We start from the raw sequence: 14,382 nt of genomic DNA, 5'->3' as shown, positions 1-14,382 counted from the left end.
AACTGGGCAATAGGAAATGAAAAAAGAAGTAAGATAAGAGAATGTAGGCAACAGAGTTAGTTAGTATCTAATCATCTCATCCTTTTCTTTCCTTCCTTTTCCAGATTTCTAGTGCATTTCTATGTTTATTTTTCTCTCTAGTGCATTTTCAGAATGATAACAATGACTGTACCAATGACCACAATAGCTAACACTTGCTGAGCCTATAATATAAGCTGGATACTGTTGCCAAACCTTTCACAGGCATTACCCATCTAATTCTGATAATAATTCTACAAGTAGGCGTTTTACAGATGAGGAACTAAAAAACAAAGAAGTTACTTTCATAACATGAACAAGTGGGACAAACGTAACTGAACCCTCAGACCGTCTTATTCCAGAACTCATGCTCTTAACCACTATCCTAGTAATGAGAGCAAATGTCTCTATGTTTACAATGTAAGAACCACTACTACCTGTAATGACCGTACAGGTGACATGAGCCTTTGGGAGATAAAAATATTAGGGTAAGAGAACAAACTGAAGAAAATGTTTCAGAGTCAGAAAAGAAATGCTACCACCAGTGCAACCTATTTTTATTTTGTTTTTCTTAGCTGAAAAATAAAGGAAGAGTGTTGGAAGAGAAGGTAGAAAAATGAAAATTGACTATCTCCCTAAACAATAAAGAGTTCGGGGGGGGATCACAGTAATATTTAAAATCTTACAAAGAAAATACATTTTCTATTTTAATTAATGTTCCTATAATAAGATACTTACTGTTTCCCAGTAAAAGGTAATATGGTTGAACTTAAATTACAAATTAATTAAATACTTTTTCTTGATAGCATCTACAGAATACTTTCCTTATTCAATAACTGGTAATAATACTGTTAATATTTAACCTACTTATGATTAGCTGAAAAGGAACAAAGGGAAGGCCAAATATTATAGGTATTTGTTTGTGCAGCATTGCCAGGAGCTGCAGTTGAACACTCTCCAGGAAGCCACGGTCTATACCCAGCAGAGGGCTGGGGAAAGGGACTGGGCAGGGGAGGAATAGATGCAAGCCCAGTAAAGTCTGGGTGACACAGGAAAGGTACTTGCTGTCAGTCACACCCGGGAACAGGTCATTGGCCAGAATAGGTGTGGCCACTACAAGTGTGGGGAGATTTGAGATATTTAATCTCCTGAACAAAGGACTTCACTCTCTTGGTTTGCACTCTCGCTCTCTTGTGTTTTCGGGACTCTTGTTGTAGGGGCACCCTCTCTTCACTCCCTTACATTCACCCACATGGCCCACGGCCACGTGTACACCACACAATGGACTGATGGACTGCAACTGGTCTAATGCTAAACAGGACCCAATTCCACCGTGGAACGGAAGCTCTGGACACTGGCTTTGCTTTTAGCTCTACTGAATCCCAGCTGCACATCTTCCAGACTGGATTAAGGGAAATTGGACTTTGAAAACTGAGGGATGTAATTCCAAGAAAATAAAGCTTTCCACCACATCTCATCCTCCAGCGGGGGCCTCCGGAAATGCGTGTTCCAGCAGTACCCCAAAACCCCATTTTCACTAGCAATGGAGATAGACCATCCACGCTTTTCTCTAGTAGTAATACCACATAACTACCACAAATAATCACAATTAACTACACAGACACATTTCACAAATATAAAAGGAATGAATTATACATTTATCATTAGGCCAACAGAAACTACATTAGGACAATAAGGGATGATGCTTACAAATGGTGATACTGAAGCCACTGTTTCCAAAAACACACTGTTCATGGCTCTACTTTTTCTCCTTCCCTCTGGAGAAACAAACTCTTCTTTTGGTTGTAGCATCCAAACCAAACCATATTCTTGGAAGCCCTTAAATTACTATAGTGAACCAGTAATTACATTATGGCTTAATTTTAAGAAATCTTCTGGAGGTATTCAGGTGCCCTTTTCACAAATAAATGAAACACTGACTACTCAGTTTGGCCCTGTGGGATTTTGAGTTAGAACAGCTTAATAGAAAGTGATGGAGATGGAAACATCTCACTTCTAGAAGATCTAAGCAGCTTCCTGGCAGGCAGGAGATATTCATTGGGAGGGGGAGCTAATTTCTATTGAGACCCAGAAGGAAAAAGAGTAATTTGTCCTTCATCATTACAAATTTCTTTTAGACATAGAATTCTCTAGTTAATAACACTGGCATCAGATAAAAGGAAACAACTAAATTTATTTTTTCAGATGGAAGAGAACCAGCTGTTTTGGACTGGTTATATAAAGGACTATTTTAAAAGAAAGGTTAGATATGAAAACTTTTCAGGCCAGTGATTTCATTCTTTCCTACTTGCAAAGCTGTTCCCCAGGAAAGGAAAAGATTTGCTAAATGAGATAATGAGTGTAAAGTTCCTACAGAGTACAAGGCATATACTGTTTGTAATAGATGTAGATCTTATTAGGAAAGTCTGTTCAGCAAGTATTCAAACAAAAGATTCTAGTGTATTAATTTAAAATTCTACAAAAGTATGAGGTATTTTTATATTTTATCGATTTTACTTTTCTACCATTTAATTAAATATGTTCTCTAAGGAAAAAAACAATAGATTATAGTAATTCTTTGTGATTTAATTATTTAGTTTCAAACAGCTTCAGGGGTTCTTTCACCATTAGGTCCTTGTATCATCCATCTATCCTTCCACGCATCTCTCTGTCCATATATCCACCTGTCCATTATCCATCCATCCACCCACCCACCTGTCTGCTCATCCTTCTACTCATAATTATCCATTCATCCATTAATCCATCCATCCATCAAATATTTAGTACCTTTTTTTATAAATTGGTAAAAATGATCATCTTAGGCACAAATGTTTTCCCCCATTAGTGATACAATTACAAAGTAATCATGTACTATTTTCAAAGATATAATAATGTTTCTCATTTCTTTTTCTCACATAAGAACAAGCAATAGAGGACAGGAATCTTGACTGAGCTACTATTAGATGCATTTCTGTAACCAAAGGAGACCATCACTCTGCATCTGAGCCTTGAACCAAAAAACAGAAATGATGTTGAACATCTCAGAGGGCTGAACACTGAACAGCACTCAGCTTTTCAAACAAAACAAAACAAAACAAATAAAACCCCCACAAGAAAACCTAAAACGATTTGTGTGTAGTAAGGGCTTGCTCATTATTCAGTGCCTAGTTTTATGAATACATATTAAGCCAACCTAAAAGTGTTACAGCAGTTGAAATATTTTAATCATGCAAAATGTTTTTCTTTGTGATTCATCTCAAATTCATTGGTAGGAAAATGACCCTAATTCATAGGCACTTCATTGACAGCAGAGGTAGGATATGCATCTGTCATTATCATTAAGTCACAGGAATTGTTGAACAGTGTTTAACAATGAAAAATGATCAGAATGACCACTTGATAATGTTTACAAGTATTTCTATCCTCTGGAAACTAAAGAAGTCTAACCTAGGCAATGAGTGTACATCACTTTGAAGCTAAAGAAACAAAAGGAGAACCTAAAATAAATACAAAATTGTTATGAGGATTAACAGTCTCTGTTCACATAAAAACCGTTATCATTAAATTGCAGCATAGAGTAAAAGCACACACACACATACACACACATAAACATACATAAACACAAGAAAAATATTCTTGCATCTACTCAAAGTCACTGTTGTAGGTCTTTTCAGAAAACCCTGTAATTTTTTTTTTTTTTACCAAAACATCTATAACGTGGAAAACAGAAACATTAAGTTGAAATGCTCTACTTTTTTAATCAAGAAATTAACCTTCATATATAAAATCTTGAAAGAATGTATCATTTAGCTAATCCTAAATTAAGTTCTTTGTTTTCATTTGCTGCATAAAGTGCAGATTTTAATAAGCACAGTGTTACATAACTGAGCTTCAAAGGCTTCTATAAACTAAACAACTCATAGCAACATCTCCGCCTTCGGCGATCACACTCCAGTGAATCATCCATGTGAGCTTATTTGCTCATTAAGAACTCTGTGTACAGGTTGCAAATGTCAGAGTCTAAATTTACATTTAAAAAAATTACATCGTGCAGCAGTTTAATGAAAATATTTCTAAGATCTCAGGTCAATTCTAAATATTTACTCATCTGTTCCGGGAGTCTTAAATATTTTTGGCCTGGATTCATACATTCTTCACAAGCTGCACTTTATGATCACTCCACTTAACATCTCAATATTATAACTTTGAAAATGGGCTGCTAGTATTTCCACCCCCACCTCATCAGCATGCTGACAAATAATTTAAAAGCATTTGATTTTAGAGTTTAAGCTCTCAGTACGATATGAATCTGTATATACCAAAGACACATACCTTGTAAGTAAACTGTAAGGGCTTAAAGTGTACTTTAATACTATACAGTCAACCTAAATTGATGTGCTGCATCAGAGGAGTTTAAGTTTGAACACAGACCACAACACATTTATATTCTATTCTAGAATACAGTAAACACAAAAATTGACCTGAGTTTTACGTTTCTTTCCGGATGGTGACAAGGGTGCTGATGGGAATAATTTGTGAGGGGTGCCAGTGGGTTACTGAGGGAAGTTAGCTGATGAGAGAGAAGCTTATATGAATTTTTTGTGTATAATTTTCTCTTGCTACCTGTTTCCCCAGAACTAAATCATTTTGAACATCACAGAAATAAATCTTCATCAGTAATACTTTCACTGCTACCGCCACTCACCACATCTGTAGCCATGACCTGAGGTTCTATGGTACGGTAGAAAGAGCATAGCCTTTGCAATACATGGCTCCACCTTGATCAGCCGTGTGCTGGAGGAAAGTTGGTAGTTCCTTAAAGACCTCAGTTTACTGACCTGTCACATGAGGTTATACAACCTAGCACATAGAGTGGCCAGGAATATTAAACTAGATACTTCATGAACATGGCTAATAAACAGAAGGACCTCAAAAAGAGGTCCCCTACCATGGACACTCTAACCCCACATCACTCGAAATGTAGCAGCATCAATTGTATTGTTCAGAGTAGATAAGAAAGGGGTTTGTCCTTGGGCGCTCAGCAATTTTCCTTTTGATTCAATGCTGGTTTGATAATGCTGTAAGTAAAGAAATATGATGGAAGAAATACAATGTTTCTGATTATATCAAGGGATATTGTCTCTCTCTTTCCATACTGCTAAGGGATGTGAAGCCATAAGCAAATATAACACATCAGAAAAAAAGTATATTATCTTCTTAAGCATGAAACTGATCGCCTGCCTACTTACCCGCTCTATTTAGACGTCAGTTCTGCAATACCCCCAATGCTGTCTACTGTATGAAAGAACACTAAAGATTAGCAACTAAAAAGACCAATGTGAGGCAGTGTATAGGCAAAGCATTTTTGCTGCTGCTCTTTTCTAGCATATGGCTGCAGATTCATTTTGCAGAAACAATACTATGACCTATAGTCATCACCATGAAGATCATTTTCAAGAACTTAGTGATACAAACCAGACTTCTCTCTTAGTTTTCCAAATGTATCAACTTACTTTGAAGGATAGTTAAAAGCATCCATCAAGTGTTTCCTTTACCTTGCTGGGCATTACCCCCAAATAGCTCCCCTTACAACAGTTTCTTGGGAACAGTCATCAACTATTCTTCACAGACTTGAGTGAAAGCTGATGTCTTGCTATTTGATATACAGGCTCAAAAAAAAAAAATGGAACTGCTCAAGAATTCTGAAAGGTTACTACTGCAGGTTTACATTTCACAGTGACAGAAGTTCAAATGACTTCTTTAGAAACTTTAAATTTGTTCTGGCACCAAATCCTGCTTTCCAGGGAATTAAAATTGTGATGAATTTCTTGACTTGATTAATACATCCAATCTTGCCACTGTGGATTCTTTACAGGGAAAATCTGTATTCAATTCACTGGCTCAGCAGTTGGAAATACCAAGGGAACAGAACACTTTGTTAAAGTAGGAAAATACAGCAAAGAAAGCCTAATTTTTCTGTAATTTCTGTATCTAAAATGATTCTATAATGCTGACCTACAATGTTGTTTAAAGGAATAAGAATAAAGTCAGGAAGATGAAAGGCCAAAGCAAAATGAGATTTGAAAAATGCTAAGATAATAAAAGGACTCTTAAAGCGAAGCTTAGAACAGTAAGAAGCTGAAAGAATAGATGTATCAGCTGCTCAAGGTACAACCAGAACAGATTAATAACAGAGAACTGTCTTACTCTAGTTCTCTTTTATCTTCTTATGAACAGGTTAGAGGCAAAAAAACAAAACAAAAAACAACAATATATTTTTTTCATGTTTCATGTTAAGTTTGGAGTTTTAGATTAAAATTATTATCTGAATGAAGAATAAGGGAGATACACACATACAAAGAAAAACTAAAGATCTGTATCTGAATGAAAATACAGTATGAGCAGAAGATGCGATGGCTGCCAGTAAAGCTAATGTAACCGTAGCTCTAATAAGAGAGCAGTATCAAGGCTGAGGGGTTAACACGGCACTCCATGTCACACTTGCCAGACCACACCTGCAATCCTGTGTTTTCCGATCTGGAGACACAATGTGAGTAAGGGGAATGTGAACAATGAGGGGTGCATTGTGATAAGGGAGACCTGATGGTCAGAGGTCTAGAAAGTAGCATGAGAATCCAGTAAAGAAACTGGAGGTATTTGGTCTGGAAGAATGACTAGGGGTGGTACTGTGAGGAGCATGTCAAATGCCTTTCTGACTTGCAAAGCTGGCATGTAGAATAGGCAGTAGGCCCAGAGTACAGAACTTATGCTTTTGCATTTAAGACATTTTTTTTAATTAAAAAACTTAAATTGCTTACCTTGTGAAATAATGAAATTCTTAGAACTAGAAAACGTTCTGATAATGGTTAGTTATTACCTGTGGAGGAATTTATATGAAATATCTGCACTAAACTGGGTCACTGGAGTAGAAAACATCACAAAACCCAGGAGAGGTGATGATTTCTATCTAAAAGTTTAGGCTGAAATGGCTAACATATAGTTATTTAGAAGGCGTGGTTTAAAATACCCTGGAGATACTCTCCTACTTCCCTCCCCTCAAATAAAAATGATAATTATATAAAAAAATAGTCCATTAGATATCTTAGTCCATTAGGTCTGGCATACTTCTTGGGTGTTCAAAGAGACTGTTATGAAATGTCCCCATAGGAAGCAGCAACATATGGGGATTAGCTATGGCTTGTTGACAAAAAGACATGAATGAGAAAGGCTACAGAATTAAGTGGGCAGAAATCCTGAGAAAACGAAGTCCTTGTAGGAAAAGAACCAACAATGTTTCCTAGAGGTTGTTCTAGAAATCCAATAGATGACTGAGGCTTCAACCACTGCATCTAGGAAGACGTGGCCCGATTTTCCAAGGCATCTATATCACTACAGCTTTTAATGAGTACAGTGCCTGAAAGGGGTCAAAATGTGAAGCATTCAGTGTATATTAATGAAAAGAGTTTCTGCATAAGAGGTGCTTATAGACATTTAGACAAATCACTAAATTTCAGAAGGTTTGATTTATGTCCTTTCTTCAAAACCAAACTAGACTTTCATGTACAGTATAACTTTGTATCACTAAATAAAATTAACTTTTGGGTGGGTTCTACTATGTAATTGTATGTTTTCACTTATTAATGTTTATTAAAGTTACATAGATTTCAGACAGGAGATCAATGTAGCTTGGGTCAAAAATTTCCTTCTAAAGATCATTATTCAAATTTCTTTGTTATACTAGTTATACTCCTTGCTTTGCTAGCTCAGTAATAATAACATACCATTCTTCCCATTGTTTAAAGTGAAACTTTAGCCCTGGCTAGTATGGCTCAGTTGGTTTAAGCATAATCCCATACACAAGTTTTGGGTTTGATTCCCAGGTAAGGAGCACATACGTAGGTGGAGGGTTCAATTCCCAGCCAGAGGCAACACATTGACGTATCTCTCTCCTATCTCTCTCACATGGATGTTTTTCTCTCTCTCTCACTCTCTTTCTTCTTCTCCCTCTTTAAATCAATTTTTTAAAAAGTGAAAGTTTATATTTTCTCTTCTATACCCAATGTCCAAACAATTGCTGAGTTATTTCACTACAAGAAAGGGTTTCACATGCCTCTTTCTATTCTATTACCATTACTTTAGTTTATGCACTAATTATCTTTTATGTGCATTACAACTTCTCATAATTAATATCTGTACTTCCAATCTCTCTCCTCAAGAAAGTCTCCTACACACTCGATACATGAGACTTTTCCCAAAGCATACATTCTTATCAAATTCCATCATTATTCAAACTCCTTTGTCATATTTCCTATTACCCTGACTAGTTATACTGTTCCTTGCTTTGCTAGATTAGTAATAATAACATACCATTCTTCCCATTGTTTAAAGTGAAACTTGATCCCTGGCTAGTATGGCTCAGTTGGTTGAAGATGAACCCAGACACAGGTCTCGGGTTCGATTCTCAGGTAAGGGGCATGTACATAGGTTGTGGGTTCGATTCCCAGCTGGAGGCAAGTAGCTCTTTAGCTCAAAACCTTCAGTGACTAACCATAAACTATCATAAAAAGCCTAATTATGACTAATTAATATGACACTGAAATCTTCTATTATGTGATCTTGATCTATCTTTTCTGCCTAGCCCTTAGTATTTTTATGATTATTATTCTCCAATTAATCCATTGTGCTGCCCATTATCTAAGAATCTACATGCTTTCCTACAGCAGAAATGGCCTTCCTCAACATTTTCTACTATAATTTTATCAATTTCTCAAGGTCCAGGCTTAAAATATTTTCCTTAAGAAATCAAGCAAGCAATCTCTCTCGCTCTCTCTCTCTCCCTCTCTCTGTCCCTTGTCCCCTCCCTCCCCTAATCAGGCTTAAATCAATCAATCAATCAATCAATCATTTATTTATTTATTTGTTTTTTCTGGTTATCTGTTCTCCATTGGAAGATTCTTGTTCCTTTCCCATTTGTTGCATTATGCCTTACATAATATTTTACTTTTATACATCTCTTCTCCCTGACTTGAAGGTCAAGGGCAGTGCTATAAAAAGATTGCCTTAGATTCCAGGTGTTCTGTAAATGTATTTTGGTTTGATTATATTTTAATTTGATCATAATAAAATGTATTTGTTATATTATATTATTAGATATAGAAGGATTAGATATAGAAGGGGCATTATGTTAGCAGTTTGGAGCTGAGAAGGGTCATGGAGGAGCTGTGACAGGTCTGGTATTTGTTTGCATTCTTCATGGAAATGATGAGGTGAGAACATTTGCTTCCTGGGACAGTACAGCTCTTTTTTAGTGCAGATAATGTTATCACACTGATATTCCTTATCTGTCTCTTTGTGCATACACAACACAAAAGAAAATTTGCAAAAGTAACTTCATTCTTGAAAAAGAAACAAAAAGTAATACCTATTTGCCTTTTGTTGTGTCTGAAGGTGACATTTGGAAACAGGGCCATTGCCTTGCAACTGCAATAGGTGCAGGGCTTGGACACTGCTGACACCATGGAAGTTGAAATCAGAAAGACAATGAATCAGGGAACTTAATGATGTTGTCACAGTGCTGGGGTCACACTACCTCAGGGCTTTTATTATGTGGAAAACACATTCCCCTTGCTGTTCCAGCCACCTGGAGCCGGGGAGGGTGTCTTCCTGTAGCTACAGAGACCCTGACACCTAGGACTTCAAGTTGGCATCAGACATCTTGCTCGGGTGGCAGGCATTAATCATGATTAGGGCTCCAGGGGAGAAGAACATTATTTCTGCTGCCTACTTAAAAATGTGTGCTGCTTTGTGACTAGGCCCTAAATTTGCTTTTTTCTCCTCCCACCCATGGATCTGACTGAGTTATAATCTGTTAAAATACACTGCATTATAATTTTATGACAGTTGTCCATTTAATTACTAAGTTTTTCTTCTTTACTAATTTAAAAGCTCCATGAGGGCAGTAACTGTATGTGCCAGGAAAATTCCTGTACTTACAGCACCTACCACAGCTGGCACATAGGGGCTCAGCAAGTATCTGTGAAATGAATGAATGAATAAATGAATAAACAGAGGGTATCAAAAACAGTCTCCCTGCTACTTCCTTTGCTTACATTCCCATGCCCTGAATCTTAACCAGTTCAGACTTACAAAGGTGAGCTGTCCTGCACTAAATGAGACAAGACAGAGAAAAGGGAAGGTGTTCCCTTTACAATACTACCTGCTCTCTCACTAAGTGGAGAAGGGAAAAGAAGACAATTCTGAGGCAACTTATAAGATTTTCAAAAGGAAAACTACACTATCTCTTGTATTTGTACAGTGGATCAAAATCTTTTTAAACATCCACTTTTTACAGCCAAAATGAAACTTAGAATTGATTCACTATTACTGAGCTGAGGAAAGATTTATCACTCAACTATTTCAACTTTTCCGACAAGGAAACTGAGAGCCACTGACATCAAGAGCAGCATTAGTCTTTCTTATTCTCTATGATGTAAAAATACATGAATGCAGATAGTTATGTTCACTGACAACAAAAAGGATATTTTCCCAGAGATTTTGTTCCAACTCGGTAATCGGTGTAGCTCTTGCTTGGATGGAAGTTGAAAATAAAGAGAAGATCTGCTCTCTCAAAGGCGATGACCTTATTGGCTTCATGCTTTTCACTCACATAGGCCTGCAGGAATGAACACACACACATCATTTAGATAAAACCTAGGCACTGCCACAAGTCAATTATTTACAAAAAAGCTGTTTTTGTCTTTATGAATAGCTTTGTTAGTTATGAAGCCAAAAATGAAAATTCCAGCATATTATTTTTTGAACATGTTGTAATTTTTCCATATTAAACTCCAAGCCAAGAACAGTCTCAAAATTGTTTGAAGAGTATAAAAATGTCACCAGCCATTGCCAATGTCAAACAAAGCACAGAGTATGAGTGCTGTGGCTCAGGTTTCAATGAATAACATGGCACCTGTGGTATATATAAAGTGTTTGTATATACTAAGTATATATGTGTGTGTGTGTGTGTGTGTGTGTGTGTGTGTGTGTGTGTCTGTATTGGGTCTATTTGTAAGTGGATTTTCTTTTAAGACTTTTGTTTTAGTTCCAGATTAGTCAGGTAAAATATATAAAATTACTTTTCAAAATATAATGTAACGTTATTATATTGAGGTGTCTACAGTTGCAGTTATCTTAAAAACTTTCTATTATTGTCTAACTTTGTCAGATTCAATGGCAGCATAAAGTCATTTACAATATATATTTGCCTAATAAAAGAGAAGGTCTGAAAAGAAATTACAACATCTACACACTTCCTTATTTTATACCATGATTTACAGCAGGCAGCGAGGAACCTTTGCTTTTTCGACACCACTTTCTTCCACTCTCTGATTTGCAAGGACCTATTTCCATGCATATCAGTAGCACCACTCTTGGTAATTTAGAAACGGGAACTAAGGCTCCAGAGCAAGCAGCATGCCTTTTGGTATTCAACATTGTTCCTATTGAAAAAGAGCATCATTTTGCTCTCTCTTCTGGAAACAGCATTACTAATAAACGTGATTCGGGCATTCATGTCATGCAGCCAATCTTACTGAATATACAAGTACCCTTTTCAGCCATTTAAAAAAAACACAGACACCAAAGTAAAAACACATCAACAGTAATTTCAAACAGCACCCTTAAAAATAAATGGATTATAAGTAACACATACTATATGCTAATTTTTGCAAGGGGAAAAAAAAGCCTGCATAAAAATTGCACCTATTAATTACATTTTTGAAAACTTATTGAAAACTGAGACTTTAATTCCAGAAGAGAGTCAAGCTCATGAAAAATACAAAAGAGCGTGCAGGTATAATAGTATCTATTGAAATGACAGCTTAGAAACCAGTAAAAGAAGGAGGAAAAAAGAAAGAAATCTACATGTTGTCAAAGTAATTTTTTATGACAGCATCATTATTTATATAAAGAAAAAGTCAAAACAATTAAGATGTTTCCCCAGCAATTTCCAAAATAAATTTCATGTAGAGCTTTTGTCATTTATTTTAACCAGCTGAAATAAAAATAACTAAAATTAAACAACAACAACAAACTAAACAATAAAGTAAGCAGGGTATCACGTTTAAGATTTTCATTATCTATTGCAGAGACTTCAATAACATGTTTTGACAACCTGAAGTGTGTTACAGGGCACTACACACTGAATAATAAAATGCTGTTTTAAAGACCTGCATATAGATTTAAATCGATTGCCTTTCTGAGCATGTACAACATCAGTGACTAAAACATAACATTTAGAGTAAAGAGCTTACCTGTGGCGCTGAGAGCCAACCACATCTTTCTTCCAATTTATTCATATCCCTGTCAAAGTTATTTAAAAATTTATAGCGAAGAAGTTCATCATCAGTTAAATGAAACTGCCTTCTGGCATAATGGTAACTCTCATTATTTCCTTTTCTTGGGAAGTCTAACCATTCAGGATGTCCAAATTCGTTACCTGCATTAAAAAAACAAATTTAGACTTTGCTTAGTAATGTTAGCATTTCTTACTAAGATAACTCAATAACTAAATGGTTGTAAAGTCCTTACAAGAAGTTTGGGTTGTGGTTGAGTGGCGCTGTCCTGGGAATGACGCAGAGCCTGGCTCTGCAAAGGCGGAGCCCGGCACCAAGAGGACCGGCTGCTGCTGGGCTCAGAAGCCCAGGGGTGGTCTCAGCCAGGCACGTACTCCCACTTCTGAAAACAGGCATCTCTGCCATACTCATCTCACCTTTGAAATCATCTCTGAGTAATTTCTAAAATCGCTATTTCTGTAATCTCTGAAATCTGCAGAATGCTTTATAATTTCAGATGGCTTTGTATGTACATTAAGGGATTTGTTCAACCTCACACAGATAGTAAGTAGAAAAGCAACCACTGAAATTTAGTTCTTCTGATTAAAATCCAAAGTTCCTTCTACCTCATCCCTATAGGCAAGAACGCCGTAAACTTCAGGTGCTACAGAAACACATGTCATCGCTCATTTTCTTGCTCAGATGTATGTGTTACCATTAGACATGTACCTTTAATTTCAAGTGTGTGTGTGTGTGTGTGTGTACATGTAACTGGAACACTTGTTTAGAAATCCATTTCTATATTATCTCTTACTATAATGATGAAAACCAGAAATCCAACACACTTGAAAAATGATATAAAATGATATCATATATATACATATTTATCATTATAATTATCAAATTTAGATGTTAGTCTTCTAATAGATTGCTCATACTGTTTTCCCCAAGTTGGATTTCTACTTTATGGCTTCTTTCCCCCTCCCCCTGCCCTTAAAGATTAAACACTATTTTTTAAAATTTATTTTCATTTACCCCATTAACACTACAATTTTCTAAGACAAATTTCTCACTTGACTTAGGAAGTAATATAGCCAATACAAGTGTGTTCTACTTTAAAGCAACTAGTATATTAATATTCTAATAAATAAAAACTAATAAGGTAGGATGTAATCTGAAATAATTTATTGCAGAATTGCTTTATGGCAACCTCTGCTAGGAAACACTGCAATTGACATTTCACTTTTCAGGACCATAGTCATCAAACTACAAACAACATCCAAACAAATATGTCTGTGGTAGTTTCATAAAAGTTAAAGTGTCTACAAACACTTGGCTAAATTTTAATATTTCAGTCTAAATATTTATCTTGATATCCCCACTATGTGACACAGGAGGGACCCAGATTTCTGACTCTATGGACCCCTATTTACTTTAGGATGCCCTAAAGTGACACAAGGAACTTCCCTCGGCTACTCTTAGGAGTCCTGCCTAAGTCTGGAGCCTGATTCAACCAGCTCAGGGTGTAGCCACTGCATAGCTTGCTCCATCATCCATACACGTGGCAAAATGATGTAGCTCCAGAACTGTAGTGGAGCTCATTCCTTACTGATAATGAAGGCACTGCCAGTCTAGGGAATATAATATGTCCAAGTACGAGTGGGATTTCCACTAGTGGAGAATGTTAGAGAGCCTAGAAATGCCACAAGGTAGTAAAGTATAGTCGCATACAAGCTCGATCCAGGCTTTCTATAGGCAAAATACTTTTATTTTGCTATGGCTACAGATCTCTGAGGTGGCTCCAATGGTAATAAGCAATTCCTTTAGTCTTTTCTGGGGGAGAATATTACATCACTGCTATCACGATGTCACAGTAGAGGCAGCTGCAAATACTTAATGTCTGCTTATCATGGGCACATGCAGTGCTCTTCCCACTTTCAACAAACTTCAAGTGCTGGTAGGTACTCTTATTGTTGCAAGTTTACAGGGAAGAAAACTGAGGCTGATAAGTAGTAGGACTATGAACCCAGAC

General features: G+C 36.4%; 1 protein-coding gene across 1 annotated transcript in view; it reads right to left on the bottom strand.

The window, feature by feature from the left end:
• GBE1 (1,4-alpha-glucan branching enzyme 1) overlaps positions 1 to 14,382 on the bottom strand; it is a 356,294-nt gene that overhangs the window by 26,307 nt on the left and 315,605 nt on the right. The window contains exons 13-14 of the mRNA XM_054714070.1: positions 12,330 to 12,514; positions 10,560 to 10,690 (exon numbers count right to left, since the gene is read on the bottom strand). Of these exons, the coding sequence (XP_054570045.1) occupies positions 10,560 to 10,690; positions 12,330 to 12,514 (316 nt within the window). The remainder of the gene's footprint in view (positions 1 to 10,559; positions 10,691 to 12,329; positions 12,515 to 14,382) is intronic.

This window comes from Eptesicus fuscus, chromosome 3 (genome assembly GCF_027574615.1).
Source record: "Eptesicus fuscus isolate TK198812 chromosome 3, DD_ASM_mEF_20220401, whole genome shotgun sequence".
NCBI classification, from domain to species: domain Eukaryota; kingdom Metazoa; phylum Chordata; class Mammalia; order Chiroptera; family Vespertilionidae; genus Eptesicus; species Eptesicus fuscus.
Note: the sequence above shows the minus strand (reverse complement) of the source record. Positions and strands in the feature narration are given on the sequence as shown.